Source organism: Microtus oregoni, unplaced genomic scaffold, assembly GCF_018167655.1.
Source record: "Microtus oregoni isolate MIOR12 unplaced genomic scaffold, Mior012 000025F_ref0000491, whole genome shotgun sequence".
In the NCBI taxonomy this organism is placed as follows: domain Eukaryota; kingdom Metazoa; phylum Chordata; class Mammalia; order Rodentia; family Cricetidae; genus Microtus; species Microtus oregoni.
In genome coordinates this window covers 22,480,340-22,494,835 of record NW_024543084.1, presented here as the reverse complement: position 1 = coordinate 22,494,835, position 14,496 = coordinate 22,480,340, and the positions used below count along the sequence as shown (strand labels likewise).

The window sequence follows — 14,496 nt, the reverse complement described above, 5'->3', positions numbered from 1 at the left end:
AAGTAAAAAAAATATTAACACGACCATCTTTACATAGGACCGTGTTTCACATTTGTTTAACTCTTTTACCTCCTACAAGAGCCCTATAAGGTAGTTGTATTAATGTCTCTATTTTGCAGGTAAGGAAACTTGCCTATGGTCACAGAGTAGAAGGCTGAGCTTGTATATGAACCCTGGGAATGCAGGCTCCCGAGTCTGTGCTCTTGCTCTCATGAAGCTGTCTCTGTGCTCTGATCTGTATTAATCGGACAATTACTGAGCATCCACTATGTGTATATGCCATGCCCTCAAGCAAGTTAAAATAGATAGAAGATCAAAATGCAAACAACCAACTTCAACCCAGAAGCATTATGAAAGAAGTGCTGTAATAGAGGTTCCAATATGTCAGCATTTACAGAAGGAATCTCTGATTCTGCCTGGGGCGAGCATCAGGCAGCAGAGATTGGCATATCAGGGCTTCCAGAGCTGGGTGTATGAAGATAGAGAGGCTGCTTCTGTTCCTTCCTGTGGGAGGCCAGGTGAATCCAGCAGCTCCTTGTGCCACTCAAGCTCTGCTGAGTGACCCTTCAGCCAGTGACTAAGTGATTATTGAGCGGAGACACAAAACCTACATATGCTATGATTATTCTTTGTGGCTTGCGGAATTTGCCATTCACCAATGTCAGTGATACACACTGTCTGCAAAACTCTCCAGGATTTCTATCACCTCCTTAGCTTCTAAAAGTCAGATTGGGGGTCACTGTCTACAGTGTCAAGCAGTATTCACAAGACTGAGTAAAGCATAGCCAGTGCTGGGTTATGGTTTTATCTCATCTATGATCATGAACCCTTTACCAGTCCCACTTTTAGAGAAAATAGCAAGGGATGTCAGAGGTTAATTCATCCATGGCCATGAGGCTAGAAATGGCTCACAGGGATTAAGCGCATGGCAAAGGAAGAGGCAGAATTGATGTGGGAAGGTCATTGGTTAATTAATAAAGAAACTGCTTGGCCCGATAGGTCAGAACATAGTTGGGTGGAGTAGAAAGAACAGAATGCTGGGAGAAAGAAGCCGAGTCAGTCAGTCGCCATGATTCTTCCACCTGACACAGACACAGGTTAAGATCTTTCCTGGTAAACCACACCTTGTGGGGCTACACAGATTATTAAAAATGGGTTAATCGAGATGTGAGAGTTAGCCAATAAGAGGCTGGAACTAATGGGCCAGGCAGTGTTTAAAATAATACATTTGTGTGTTGTTATTTTGGGTAAAGCTAGCCATGCGGAGCTGGGTGAAAACTCAGCCCACCGCAGCTCCTACTACACAGAACAAAACTACCCTGACTCAAAGTCTGATCCTCTCACCTCCAACCCTGCTGTCCTTTTTCTGAGGCATATTCTACCAATACAACTGTCTGAGGCTTCTAGCTAGGAGATTCAATATAGTCATCAAGCTAGCAAAAAAAGCAAACCTATAAATTTCTCTTAGGTTTGTAGAAATCCCTAAGTGCATGGCCTAATCTCACAGCACACCAAATTGAACATACTTGCCACCTTCAAAACCATCAAACATAATTATAAATCTGTGTCCTACTAACAGTACATAGTGCTTCATTGTTGCTTCCTTAATGAATGCCTTTGAGACATCTGCCAAAGTGGGCCCCATTTAGAGATTTTTCTAACATATTAAGAGGGAAGTGATTTTAATATTGCCCATTTGTGTTTTTTGGGTGGAGGTATGATTTATGAATCATAAGAAATTATCTCTTACTGCTAAAACAAAAGAATACCCAGGGGTAGGAGACAGCTTAGCGAGTAAACAGCTTACCATATAAGCGTGAGTTTTTGAACTTAGATCCCTAGAACACATAAAAAGCTAGTGTGCAGCAGTACATGTTTGTAACCCTAGAGTTGGGAGCTGGAGACAGGAGGATCCTGGGAACTCACTGGCCAGCCAACCTAGTACAAACAACAAGCTTCATGTTCAGGGATAAGCTGGCTCTAAAGAAATAAATAATATCAATAATTTAGAAGTGACTGAGGAAAGGCAACCCAAAGTCAGCCTCTGGTCTCCACACTAGTCTGTAAAGGTAAGGACATCTGTACACACTCATACTTCCCACAAGAATATACAAATTTATTTTGCAAATTGCCCCTATTGCTCAAATAATAAAAATTTTAGGACTATGTTTTTAATGAAATGGATAAAAAGAAAAATCACGCCTCAAGATCTACTATCATCTATGAACCCTAAATTACATGGTGTACTGCCTTGGCCCCCACAATGTTATGAGAAGCTGGATAGATTATGCTTATTGACACACTTCTCTAGATTGTCTAAGGTCACAACCAAAGCTCTTTCAACGAGAAGATCTAAGAACTTCTGCGTGCTAGTCTGTACTCATGACTGTCTTCTAGACACAGTCTCTTCTATGTAGTTCTAAGTGGAGATGAGCCAGTGGTGCACAACCACTACAAACAACCTAGTACACCTACAAATCACTTTTGTTTCTGCAGAAGAATAATGTGTTCCATGACTCCAAATCTGTCTGCATATCAATCAATGGGGAAATCTGACAAAAAAAGAAAAGGAAAGGAAAAAAGAAAAACCTTGGGTTCTGTACTAGAGTTTTTGAACCAAAGTGTTTTGAGATGCTGTGAACCTGCTGCACTTTTAGCATGTTTTCTGGGTGTTTCTAACAGCATTTGGGGATTGATACCAATCTGGATCCTCTCTCTGGTCTAAAGCAGGTGTTCAGTGTTTGTTCAAACTACAGAGGAAGCAGAAAGATGAAAATCAGCGTGGAGACGGACTGGCTAAAGTTGTATCAGAAGACCACAGACTCTACTGCTAATGCACTGTATTGTATTACAGTCTCCTCAACAACACAAGGTTATTTTTGCTCCAGTTACAGTTCAATATGAACAGGAGAAAACCAACTTACACATAATTAAATGAGTATAGTTCAAAAAGCAGTTAATTATATTTATGTTGAAAACCCACATAAAGAAAACAGCAATCTTTTCTCCTACTTCCTATCAGTGGAGGTTTCTTTCATTTAACAGTTTTTCATACTCTCTGAGCCACAATAAAATTCTATGTAATGGAGATTAGAGAGGCCATGCCACTTGTGAGTCTGGCCGCCAAGTCCGTATTCATGCCACTACACTACATTTTGTTAAGGAGTTTCCTCTTTACCAAGGGGCTAGTTTGCTTCTCACTCTTCTTAGGTTGTCAGTGTGACTAGGTTAGTCTCAACCCCACCCCTTCTCTTACAACATATGAACAGACAAAATGCTTGATTTATTTTATTTTTTAAATAGAACACTAAATTTAGTCTTAGACTTTACTGTTTGGGAAGTTTCCAGTTACAAGGTCTTGGCTTCCCTTGAGCACAGTTTGAAACAAAATAATGCTGTTTGTTCCTACGGCTGGAACATGCAGACAGGAGTGTGCAGACACAGAGGCCCTGGCTCTGGTCCAGTGCTTCAAACCTCCTTAAACTTCCATTTCTTTGCCTCAAGGGCTACAGAAAAGCAAACAGGATTAGTTTGTTCTAATGCAGAAGAATTAGGAAAGCTCTGCATATGCTGGTAAGACATCTGGCCACTGCCTGGGTTGACATGAACATAGCAAGGTGGAATTCCTCCAAAAAGAAGTGAAATTAACGCAAATCTGAAAACCTGCCTAAGTTACAAACTGTCCTTTCTCAGGTCACCAGAGCAGATGGTGTGCTCAGACAATGGAGTGCTATCTCCCTGCATGAGAGCATGATGGGACAAGTGAGGTTGGGAAAGGATCCAGGACTTCTCCTGAACATTGAAATATCTACAAAGGCCAGGCTGGGGTGCTGGGGAGAAGACACAATTATCAGCTACCACTTGTCCAGGGTACCAGTACACAAGCTCTACCCTAGTCCTGTATTCTCTGGGGGAAATGTGTGTTGTCTAGCTGGGAAGAAACTGAGAAATAATGCTATGTTAGCTTTTTCTTTCTCTAAATGAGGTACCACCAGAAAAGTATTAATTGTTCTCATAGTTCTGGGAGTGATACAAATAATTACATGTGAAAACATATGGCTCTGCCCCCAGTAGTGCTTCCTTCTTAAGCATTTGTTTAGCCCACCATCTAGATATGCTAAATAAATTCATTAGTAAAGTAAACATGCTTTGCCATCAGTTAACTGTAGAGTTGGGGTTTTAAAATTTCTAGCATCCTTAATTTAGAAAGGAGACAGTCAGAGTTGAGAGATAGAAAGGTGGAAAAAAGTGTAACCCATGACCCCTGCAGCCACTGTGCTGGCTCAGGATCCTACAGGGCTTTGCTCAAGATAGTTGGGAAGACTGGACAGAGATGGAGTCTAACAGTGGTAAAGGCAGGGTTTGTGGCTGAGAGAGGGAGGTGTGCACTCCTGGTGCCATGAAATCTGAAGTGAATTGCTCAGCTGTGTGCATGTGAGGGCAACACCAGGCACGGCACTCAGATCCATGGTCAGTGGAATCATGCTAAGAATGTTTCTTGGTGTGTGCATGTCATGAGAAACTCATGACAAGTGGAGAGTTACCAAGGAGAAATATGAGGTAGCCAGAAAGGGCCTAGAACCAGAAGAAGAGGATTTTAATACCATCTCTTCAGCTCATTTTAGAGAGGAAATGTCAACTTTTTGATTGCCAATATTTTCATCTGCAAAAGGAGAATAAAACCAAGTAGTTCTCATTAGTTTGTTACAAAAACTAATGAGAATATGATAGTCATAGATACCACAGACACACACACATGCAAATATGCCTGTAGATTTGTGAGCATGCACAAGACTGTTTACACAGTATATAGCTCAGGAAGGAAGTGCTAGAAAACCAAGGGTCTGCCTTATGAAGGAAGAACTGAGCATGGGTCTACATGAAGTTGTTATAGACATTTATTCTGCAGATGCCACCTGTGTCCTACTCAGGTACCCTGAAGCTATAGAAGAAACTCTAATTACTATGTAGTCTGGCCTTATTCTTCATTCAAATCAGCATCACCAGCTCAACCAGTCACCTCATCCACCAGTTCTTATTATTTTGTCTTTTTACAAACAGTGTTTTCTGATTTTCTTGGGGGGGTGGATACTCTAACATCTTTTCTCTGGTTCTAGTGGGAGCTCCTACACAGGGTTATAATGTGCAACAGTCCCAATTAACATAACCTGGTGGCAAAGATAAGAATTTTGAAGGGACTGAGATTCTCTTGTGTGTATCATCTCTGGCTGCTTCTTCCTTCCCAGAAGATTCCTTCTACATACAGCATAATGATCTATTTTGTGGCTCTCTCTCATGTCTGACTAATGTACTGACTTTAGGCAAGTTTTTTCACCTTCCCAAATGGACAGACTGCTCTGGAAAATGGGAATAATTCTAAATACTTGGAATGATGGTAGTATTTTAAGGTCTTATTTCTAAAACATTCCTATCTTTGATATACTAGCTATCCACAATTATTTCCAAAAACCAATGAGTTAAACTTGTATGTGAAAATGTGGAAGAAAAATGGGATCTTTGTGTTCCAAGAAATCAGAGTACAAGATTTAGCAAAGCTTTCCCTATTTATCACTTATAAAAGAAAACAATCAATAAACATTAACTGAGCAAAGAGAACAAAAACTTACATTTATCTTATACAGAATATCACAATATTATTGACCGGGACAGCCTGGAATACATATGTATTATCTAAAATAAGTAGTGTGGAGGTTTGTCTACAACACACAGTCTGTTTTACAGATGTATTCTGGAATGCTCCATAACCTTTATCTTTCAGGTCCTCAATAGTTCTGAGAAGTATTAAGCTATATCTTATCAGGCAAAATGGAGAATGTGGTTTGTTGGAGTATTACAGATACATCAGGTTCTTCCAAGAGGATCCTCAGAACACCTCAGGTGGAAACAGTCTTCACAGCTGTCTGATCTCTGAGTTAAGTAAAAGCTATGCTGGAGGGAGTCAGAGGCAATGATGGCAAGACCCTCAAATTCTGAATCTGGAAAGACAAAGGGTTGAACCCATTCCTGCCTGCTCAGTTCCTTCGACCCCAGAGACACCCCATAAAGCAGATGAGGAGGCTGGTACTACTGAGTGCCTTCTGGCTGGCAGCAGAACACCATCTCCTAGAAAGAGGGGAGTCAATCACAGAGCTCTGTCAACAAACAAAACCCCACAATTGCCACCCCCAACAGTCAAAATAATGCATGCTTGGAACGTTAGCGATAGTCCACTTCATGTTTGTCCTTACCTTTAATTAAACCACACAGAATTAACATTCTTGTTTCTAAATAATCACTTCTTGGTTTTGATTTGAAACATTAAAATCTGATCTCTCATTAAAATATTTAGTTATTTATCAGGAACATGTATACATACTACATGCCAGACCATGTTATAAGAGTTTTGCAAGTATTTCAATTTTACTAACATGAGGTCATTGGTGGCTCAAACAAAAGCTATTTCAGTAAAATGGCAAGGAGAAAATGGGAGCAGAGGGTCTAGACAGAAAATGGGAATTTTGTTCAAAAGGGGAGAATACAAAAGGGGTAAAGGAAGGAATATAAATGGGATGAAGTGGAGGTTCAAAGAAAATTGTTTATCTTTTTAAAAGGTTCCATTTATTTATGTGTGAGTGCATGCAGATGTGCACATGAAGGTTGGAGAACAACTTGCAGTAGTAGGTTCTTTCCTTCACTATCATGTGGGTCTCAGAGATTGAACTCAGTTCATTACACTTGACAGCAAATAGCTTTACCTGCTAAGCCCTCTCCCTGGGGCATGCTTTGTTTTTATGATTTGGGAGTCACTATATCATGTTGGTATGCACTTTAGAAAGGGCCAGCAGAGGAGGAGAAACAAAAGACTGGGTGGAGCCTATGCTCTTGCTTCTCTGTGGAACACTTCTTTGAGGTGGCATGGAGACAGCACAACATGGCACTAAGAAGAACCTTCCCAACAAGGTGTTTCTCAAATTAAAATAAAATTCTGATCCCTCCTCACTCATCTCTACTCTCTCATCTGCTCTTCTTACTCTTGGGTCCTTCTCAGTAGCCACTGGGCCATACATGTAGTGTATGGTCTGATTTAGGGTCTCCCATACTCATCCAAGAATCAGGAAATCAGGATTTTCTGTTTGATGTTGACTATGGAAATACTTTGTGGAACAAAGTCATCTGCACACGCAGTGTGGCAAACAGTTTGTCCACAAGGGAGTGCATAGTACAGACTGCAGACCTCAGGTGTTGAAGGTGTGGCAAGGCAGTTGGACTCTCTTCTGGTTTTCGTTAGACAGATATAGAACTCTGGGTTAGGAGTTTGAAACTGCTTTATTATCTTCTCATTTCCAGGTTGTAAAACCTTAGGCACCACTGATTTAAGAATCAAAATAACCTTTGTACAGGAACTACTCTGTCTCTATCTCTTGGGCTTGGCATCTTCCTTTTTTAGATAAAACTTTTGAAATAGATCCATATAAAAATAAAGACACCGTACATGCAAATGTCAAAGAAAACAACTTAAGACATCAAAAATTGCCACCTAACCCAGGGATCAGTAACATACAGTGATAAGACCCAGTGTGGCCTACTGTTGGAAGTCAGTCTCAGTCATTAGTTTACCTACGGTAATTAGAAACTCAGAGTCCAGCTTCAATGATGGCCACATGGCCTCCAACATGGTATTAATTACTGATACTCTGTAGAAGAGACTGTGGACTCTAATACAGTTGACGACTGAACATGGGATGGGGTGCATCTCATTGATGGAGGGTTTCCTTGGCATGTTGGATTCACTCATATTTAAACTATAATTCATTTGGAATTGCACAAGTAAAACAGACACTGTCTTCTTTTCCTTCCTCAAATGGATAGCTAATACTGAAATGTGTTTAATTGTGATAGACAGCTCAGAGCCTCCTTGGTTACTTACAGAGTTTTGTATACATGTGGGCTTTTTCTTTTTTTTTTCTTTTTATTTATTTATTAAAGATTTTTGTCTCTTCCCCGCCACCGCCTCCCATTTCCATCCCCCTCCCCCAATTAAGTCCCCCTCCCTCGTCAGCCCAAAGAGCAATCAGGGTTCCCTGCCCTGTGGGAAGTCCAGGGACCACCCACCTCTATCCAGGTCTAGTAAGGTGAGCATCCAAACTGCCTAGGCTCATGTGGGCTTTTTCTGAGTCTCTATTCTGTGCCATTAGCATGCCTACATTCTCACAATGCAACCACTACCACAGCAGACTGGTGGATATAGCTTTACAGCAAGCTTTACTAAAGCAAGCTATCACAATCCATTCATTTTCTTCAAGTATGTTTTTGGTTCTTTCTTTTACCTTTTCCATATTCATTTTAGAATCAGATTGTGATTCTGGGTTTGAAAAGATTCTGTCTCAAAAAAAAAAGTATAGAAAGAGCTTGAGAAAGATCCCAAAGATACTCTCTGGACTCTAAACACAGGTGTATGTGAGCACATACACATGTTGACCGAGCTTACATATTGACTATGTGAATAAACATGAGAAAGCAGCTTCAGTAAATTACTACCAGTGACTAGATGATCTAATGTTCGTATTTACTATGAAGTGATTTCAATCTTCTGGAAGGTTTACTAGAGAACTTTCATCATAAGATTAGCCAACCATACTTTATCAGGTGAAAAAAATGCAAATATAAATAAGAAAAACTTACGTTAAACGTATATTAGTAATACAATACACAAAGGACTCACTCTAACTTATGAGAAACACCTTAGGCTAGGCATAGTGGCCCACACTGGAATCTCAGGCTGAAGTAGGAGCACTGCCAGCCCATAAATTTTAAGCCAGTTTAGGCTACACAGTGAGTTCAAGACCAGTTTGTATTATAAAGCAACAACTCTATCTCAAACAGAAAAAACCAGGCTTTTGAGAGATGACTCAGTGGGTAAAGCACCTGCCCTGTAAGTGTGAGGATTGGAACTCAGATCTACTGATCTCACTTAAAATAGCCAGGTGGGATAATGGCTTTCCAGTTGTCTCGGTAGGCAGGAAGATGAGACAGGGAATCCCTGATTAAACATCGAGTGCCAGGTTCAACAAACAACATATGAGGTAGAGGAAACTACCTAGCATTAATCTTGGGCCTCTACAAGCATGTAAACACACATGCATGTATACCCGCATGTACACATTCATTTTTAAACATGTAAACACACACATCACACAATTGTTAAAAATCTCACAAAACAGAACTAATCATCAAAAAACATTTGAGGTAAATGGGAAAAGATTAACAAAATACACACAGGAAATAAACTCATGGACAATAGTTACTTCTAACCAAATATATCAAAATTAAAACTTGCCATATCATTTTTACATATTTTTATTGCAGGATTAAAATGTAGCACAAACACACAGATAATACATACAAAGACACAGACAGTTCTAGCAAAAGCTGTAGTGAAAGTGTATACAAATGACAACATTCCCTGCACACAGGCCCAAGCCTTCTGGGGAAACAATCTGGCAGACCCCATCTACTAGAGAATTTATTTATGAACAACCTAAATGACCAACAAGAGAAGGAAACTTTAGTAAACCATGACTACATCACTACAATGGAATACAGTGCCAGTATTTTAAAGAAACAACAAAAATAAGCTTATGTGGAGATAGGCACTATGTTCACAATGTACAATCAAGAGGAAAAACTATAATTGATCATGAGACTGCAAGAATAAATGAAATGGGTTTTGACACAGTAAAGGGACATGAATGATTAATGACAGTGGTATTACCATATGAGGGGAATGTGGCCGATTCATTTCCCTAAAATTGTCTTTAATCTTGCCAATATAATCTTACAATTAAAATTAAGTGACTGTAAAGCTGTCTCGGACGGTCTACTCACAGTGCTGAGCTTGCTACAGATGATGAGGATTCTGCGCTCATACAGCATGCTGGCGTACAGATGCAACATGTTGTTCACATCCACAGCCACAAAATATTCTGTCAGATTTCTCTAGGAGAAAGAAGAAAGCAAGGCTTGTGGCTTATTTTGTTTGTTCTCATTACAAAAGTATCTTATAAAAGCAGGAGAAACAGCAAATAATCAGAAGGCATGTGTACTCTTCCCCTGTCCCACTTCTTCTACCTGGGAGCCCAAGCTCTCTAATCATGTATGAAATCATGAAATGCAAAGTTCAAAGAGGCCTTGGAGATGAGTACCCTGAGCAACTGCATCCTTGTGTGGTGATTATGGGTTACAACTCAAGGTCATACACAACACTGTGTTTGCTTTTCATGTTGCTCCCAAAGAAGCACAGGAATTCTGCAATCTCAAAAATGAAGAGACTCAGTCTGAGGGAAAATTTCCAAGATCAAATGGTCTGAGAAGCAACGAAGATAGGATTCTCCTCTGATCTTTGGACCCTAGGCCCTAGAAATTTTCCGAGACATGGCACTGTCTACCTCTTGGCCTGACATATAAGGATTCTGTTGTAAGGAGGGTGCCTCTGCTTGTTAGTTCCCCATTGCCTGGCTAGCTTAGACCCGAAATAATCACAGAAACTGTATTAATTAAATCACTGCTTAGCCCATTAGCTCTAGCTTCTTATTGGCTAACTCTTACATATTAATTTAACCCATTTCTATTAATCTGTATATCACCACGAGGTCATGGTTTTAGCAGGTCTGTCTCCAGCGGCTCCATGGCTTCTCTCTGACTCTGCCTCCTTCCTCTCATGCTGTAGGCCAAGCCAGTTCTTTATTCATTAATCAGTAAAAGCAACACATAGACAAAAGGACCTCCCACATCAGGATTCCTCTATAAATAGGGGTTTCCTTTCCTTGTATATATATTTTCCCTTGTTTTCCCTACACTCAATATTTTTTGAATATAATATTTTAACTTATACCTTAAAAGTGCTATATTATTAAACCCTAGACTGAATCTTCTGTTGTCCACTTATCATGTGACCTTTGCTACATTACATCACTTCTGTACTTCTGTTTTACATCTTTAAATAGAGAAAGGTTCAAGGAATGGATTTAAGGTTAAGAAAAGTGACCTGTGTAAAGCCTCATCATAGTGAGTGAGTGAGCGATATCTAGGAGACACAGTGTAGGGAAGGACACTTGCTCTTTATTTGTGAACTTTGATGGTTAGCCTAATACTCTGGTCAAACAGTAATAAATCATGACATAAGTGCTCATTCTTATTTATCTTCAGTCATAATATTGTTGAGAAGTACTTTATGCTATTTTGCATATAAAATTACTGGTGTACTTAAATTATGTGTTGTAGATCTTTAATTGTGATAAACTGCCACTCATGGCACCAGCTTCCTTCTCTCTCATTTCCTGAGAGTTCTATTGAACAGCATTAAAAACCTGTAACATTAAAAATTAGCATCAAGTCAGGTAGATGTACAAGGGCTATAGAATGAAATTAAAAATTAGCATAATGTCAGGTAGATGCACAGGGGCTATAGAATGAAATGCTCTGCATTTCCCTGCTAAAATCGGAAGAGCCCGAATCCATAATGCTAATTAAAATCTGAAGAGTCCTAATCCATAATGCTAATTAAAAGGATGAAACCCAGGTTACAGGGGAAAAACAAAAGCAGGTTAAAATAAAGCGATTGTCACAACTTGCTGCTGTTTATCTTATGGTTCCCCCCTTTTGAGTAAAATACAGTATCTACATTTCCCCCCTTTCGAGTAAGTTTTTGAAATTGCTTTAATTCTACCAGAACCATTTTGGAGAGTGTATGCTATGGACACCAGCAGAAAGGATGAGGCAGGTAATGCCCTGCTTTTGTACTATAATCTACTGTGTTGACACAGGACCTGTGCCAGAAGCTTGGGCTTTTTTTTTTTTTTTTTGATTGGCTATATGACATGGTATCTCGGAAAGTCTTAGAACTTTCAGCTTGGAAAGTCTTAGCTGCTTCTAAAGATCACCCAGTAAGCAGGGAAGAGCCAAGAGCAGTTATCTTGAATCTGAAGTTTATCTGTTAACTGCCATATCAGCTTGCCTCCTAACAAACTCCATGGAAAAATAAAAATGAGCACTAAAGGCGGATGGATCTGGGCAAGAAGCATTTCTCTGCCCAGTGGACGGAGGAACGCTGAGCTAATGATGTCAGGGTGGGGTTTGTTCCAGAGACAGTGACACGGCAGAGCAGTCCTCACAAATACGAGGCTCTCAGCTGAGCATTTCAGAAAGAGCTTAACTGCTGATAAATTATAGGAATTTTTCTTTTAGAAGAGGATGGAAGTAACAAGAAAATAGAAATGAGGAGCTTAAAGAAGGCCAGAAAGCCCATTAGCACTTTTGACAGATCCAAAGATAACTCTGAAGCCACCAAAACGTGGCCTCAAGAGTCTGCCAAGAAGCTTCACGCTGAGGAGAAATATGTTACACAGCTTGCCGTCCAAATAGGGAGACACAGCGTCAGAGACAAATCCTGTGCCTTATTTTGGTGGGAGGAAAACACACACACACACACACATACACACAAGGATCCTTTTGTGGATGGGGAAGGGTCTGTTCCTGAAATAAGACACCATTTGACTTCAGCATGCCCCTATTCCCAGTCAAAATCCGAGTGACTCAGGTGCTTGATTCAAAAACCCTACACAGGTATGTTAAAAATATGTAACATTTAGCCAAATTCTTTCTAAACTGTCATGTACTTTTTTTGGTATTTCTCATCCCATCTGTGCTGATCACCAAGATATTTGTGTCTAAACAGAAGCTGTCTTTCTTATCTGCTTCCTCCCCTGCCTCTTTCCTTCTGGGATGCCACCCGCCAGAGTGGGAGGGAGTGCCAACAGCCCCAACCCAGAAACTTCTTGGATGGAAGAGCACCTGCAGGGCAGAGGGGGCCTGGCTTGCTCTTAGTTCCTGCCAAGTTTGGGCTTAGAGAAAGCCCCTTGGAGACAGGGATCTCCCTTTTGCTGTTAAATGCCCAAAAGCTTGAGTTCCATGGTAAATCTCAACTTCTCAGACTTACCCTACCATTTCCCACCCCCGGGGCTTTATTTCCTCCCAGAATACTCTTCTCTGCTCTAAACATGTTCATTCATTTGACAAGACCCAGCCCTGTGTCTGTGTCACCTCCTCCTGGACTCTACTACCAAACATTACTTTGTGTATCTATGACAATTTGTCCCTAATAGTAACTCAGATTTAAGTGTGTTTTCCTTCTAGGTTGAGTACCTTTGAGTGATCCCAACATCTAGCGGTTTGTTGAAAGAATAAATCCACATGTGGAGGAAACAAGTGGCTGAAGACTACCTGTCCTTTGACTCTGGTGTGAGCGGGGAACAAGAGAGTGTTCTAGCAGACAGTGTGGTATATCAGGAAGAAAAAGACACCTGATAGAAAATCAGGCTGAGTCAGATGAGGTGAAGGGCACACAGAAAAGAAAACAGGTTCATATTTGTGTTTCAAAAAGATCTCCTTGAGACTGGAGAGATGGCTCAACAGTTTAGAACCCTGAATGTTCTTCCAGAGGACCCGGGTTCAATTCCCAGCATTCACATGACAGCTTACAACTGTCTTTAACTCCAGTTCCAGAGGATCTGACACCCCTTTCTAGCCTCTGGACACACACACACACACACACACACACACACACACACACACACACACCACACACACCCCCACAAATATACATGCAGGAAAAACAGCTACAAATATTTTTACATAATTTTTTTAAGATCTCAAAGCTCATAGAGGATGGAAAAAAAGGCAAACTACTTAACTGGTAACCAACACATTTGCGGGGACAGGGAAGAATCCAAATGTATAAACAATTCAGAGGAAAGCTTTAGGTGTACATGTGAAAAACACTAACCATAGTACTTGACAATGAATTAGACTTGGAGAGGGGAGAAGAAAGGCTTTCTGGGCCTCTGGCCTTTGAAATGGCAAGGTTCTGCGTACCACATCTTTTGTCCAAATATTTCAGTGTCTACTTGTTTAATAGAGTGTCAATCCTCCTAAACAACCACCATTCCTGTCCAACAAAGCAATTCTGCTGCCTGTTCCTCAGCTTGGGGTCTCTGACCACTGCAACCCCATCACAGCTAAGCCTGAGTATCCAGTCCTTTATCCTCTGCCAGTTACTGCTATGGAATTCACATGGCAAGGACTCAAACCTAAGGAGGACTCCAGACAGTGCAGCATGGAAGGTGAATTTCAAGGATGAATGTGCTGCAGCAAGTCCTTGAACTCTCGTGGAGCATCAACAATAAAAACCCAGAGACAGATTGGGGTTTAACCTGAAAACCAGAAGAGCAAAGAAGCCAAGCCACTAGAGAAGTCTCACCTCTGTCAAGGCTGGGTGACCCTAGACTAAGCAGACTAAGCCTATCTCTCCTCCCATTTTATATTCCCTCTAGCATGGGATTAAAGGTGTGATTCCCTAGTACTGGTATTAAAGGTGTGACCTACCACCATCTGGATTTTTTTTTTTTTGTACTGATCTTAGGTAGCCCAGGGTGGCCTTGA

At 40.6% G+C, this 14,496-nt stretch overlaps 1 protein-coding gene across 9 annotated transcripts in view; it reads right to left on the bottom strand.

Moving 5' to 3' along the window:
- The window catches only part of Dennd1a (DENN domain containing 1A), a 543,784-nt gene that overhangs the window by 236,269 nt on the left and 293,019 nt on the right, over nucleotides 1-14,496 (bottom strand). For 8 of the 9 annotated variants that reach the window (XM_041675232.1, XM_041675224.1, XM_041675226.1 and 5 more), the window contains one exon: nucleotides 9,886-9,996. The exons of the other annotated variant lie outside the window; for it this stretch is intronic. In XM_041675232.1, coding sequence (XP_041531166.1) covers nucleotides 9,886-9,996 — 111 coding nt within the window. The remainder of the gene's footprint in view (nucleotides 1-9,885; nucleotides 9,997-14,496) is intronic. 9 annotated transcript variants of the gene reach the window in all.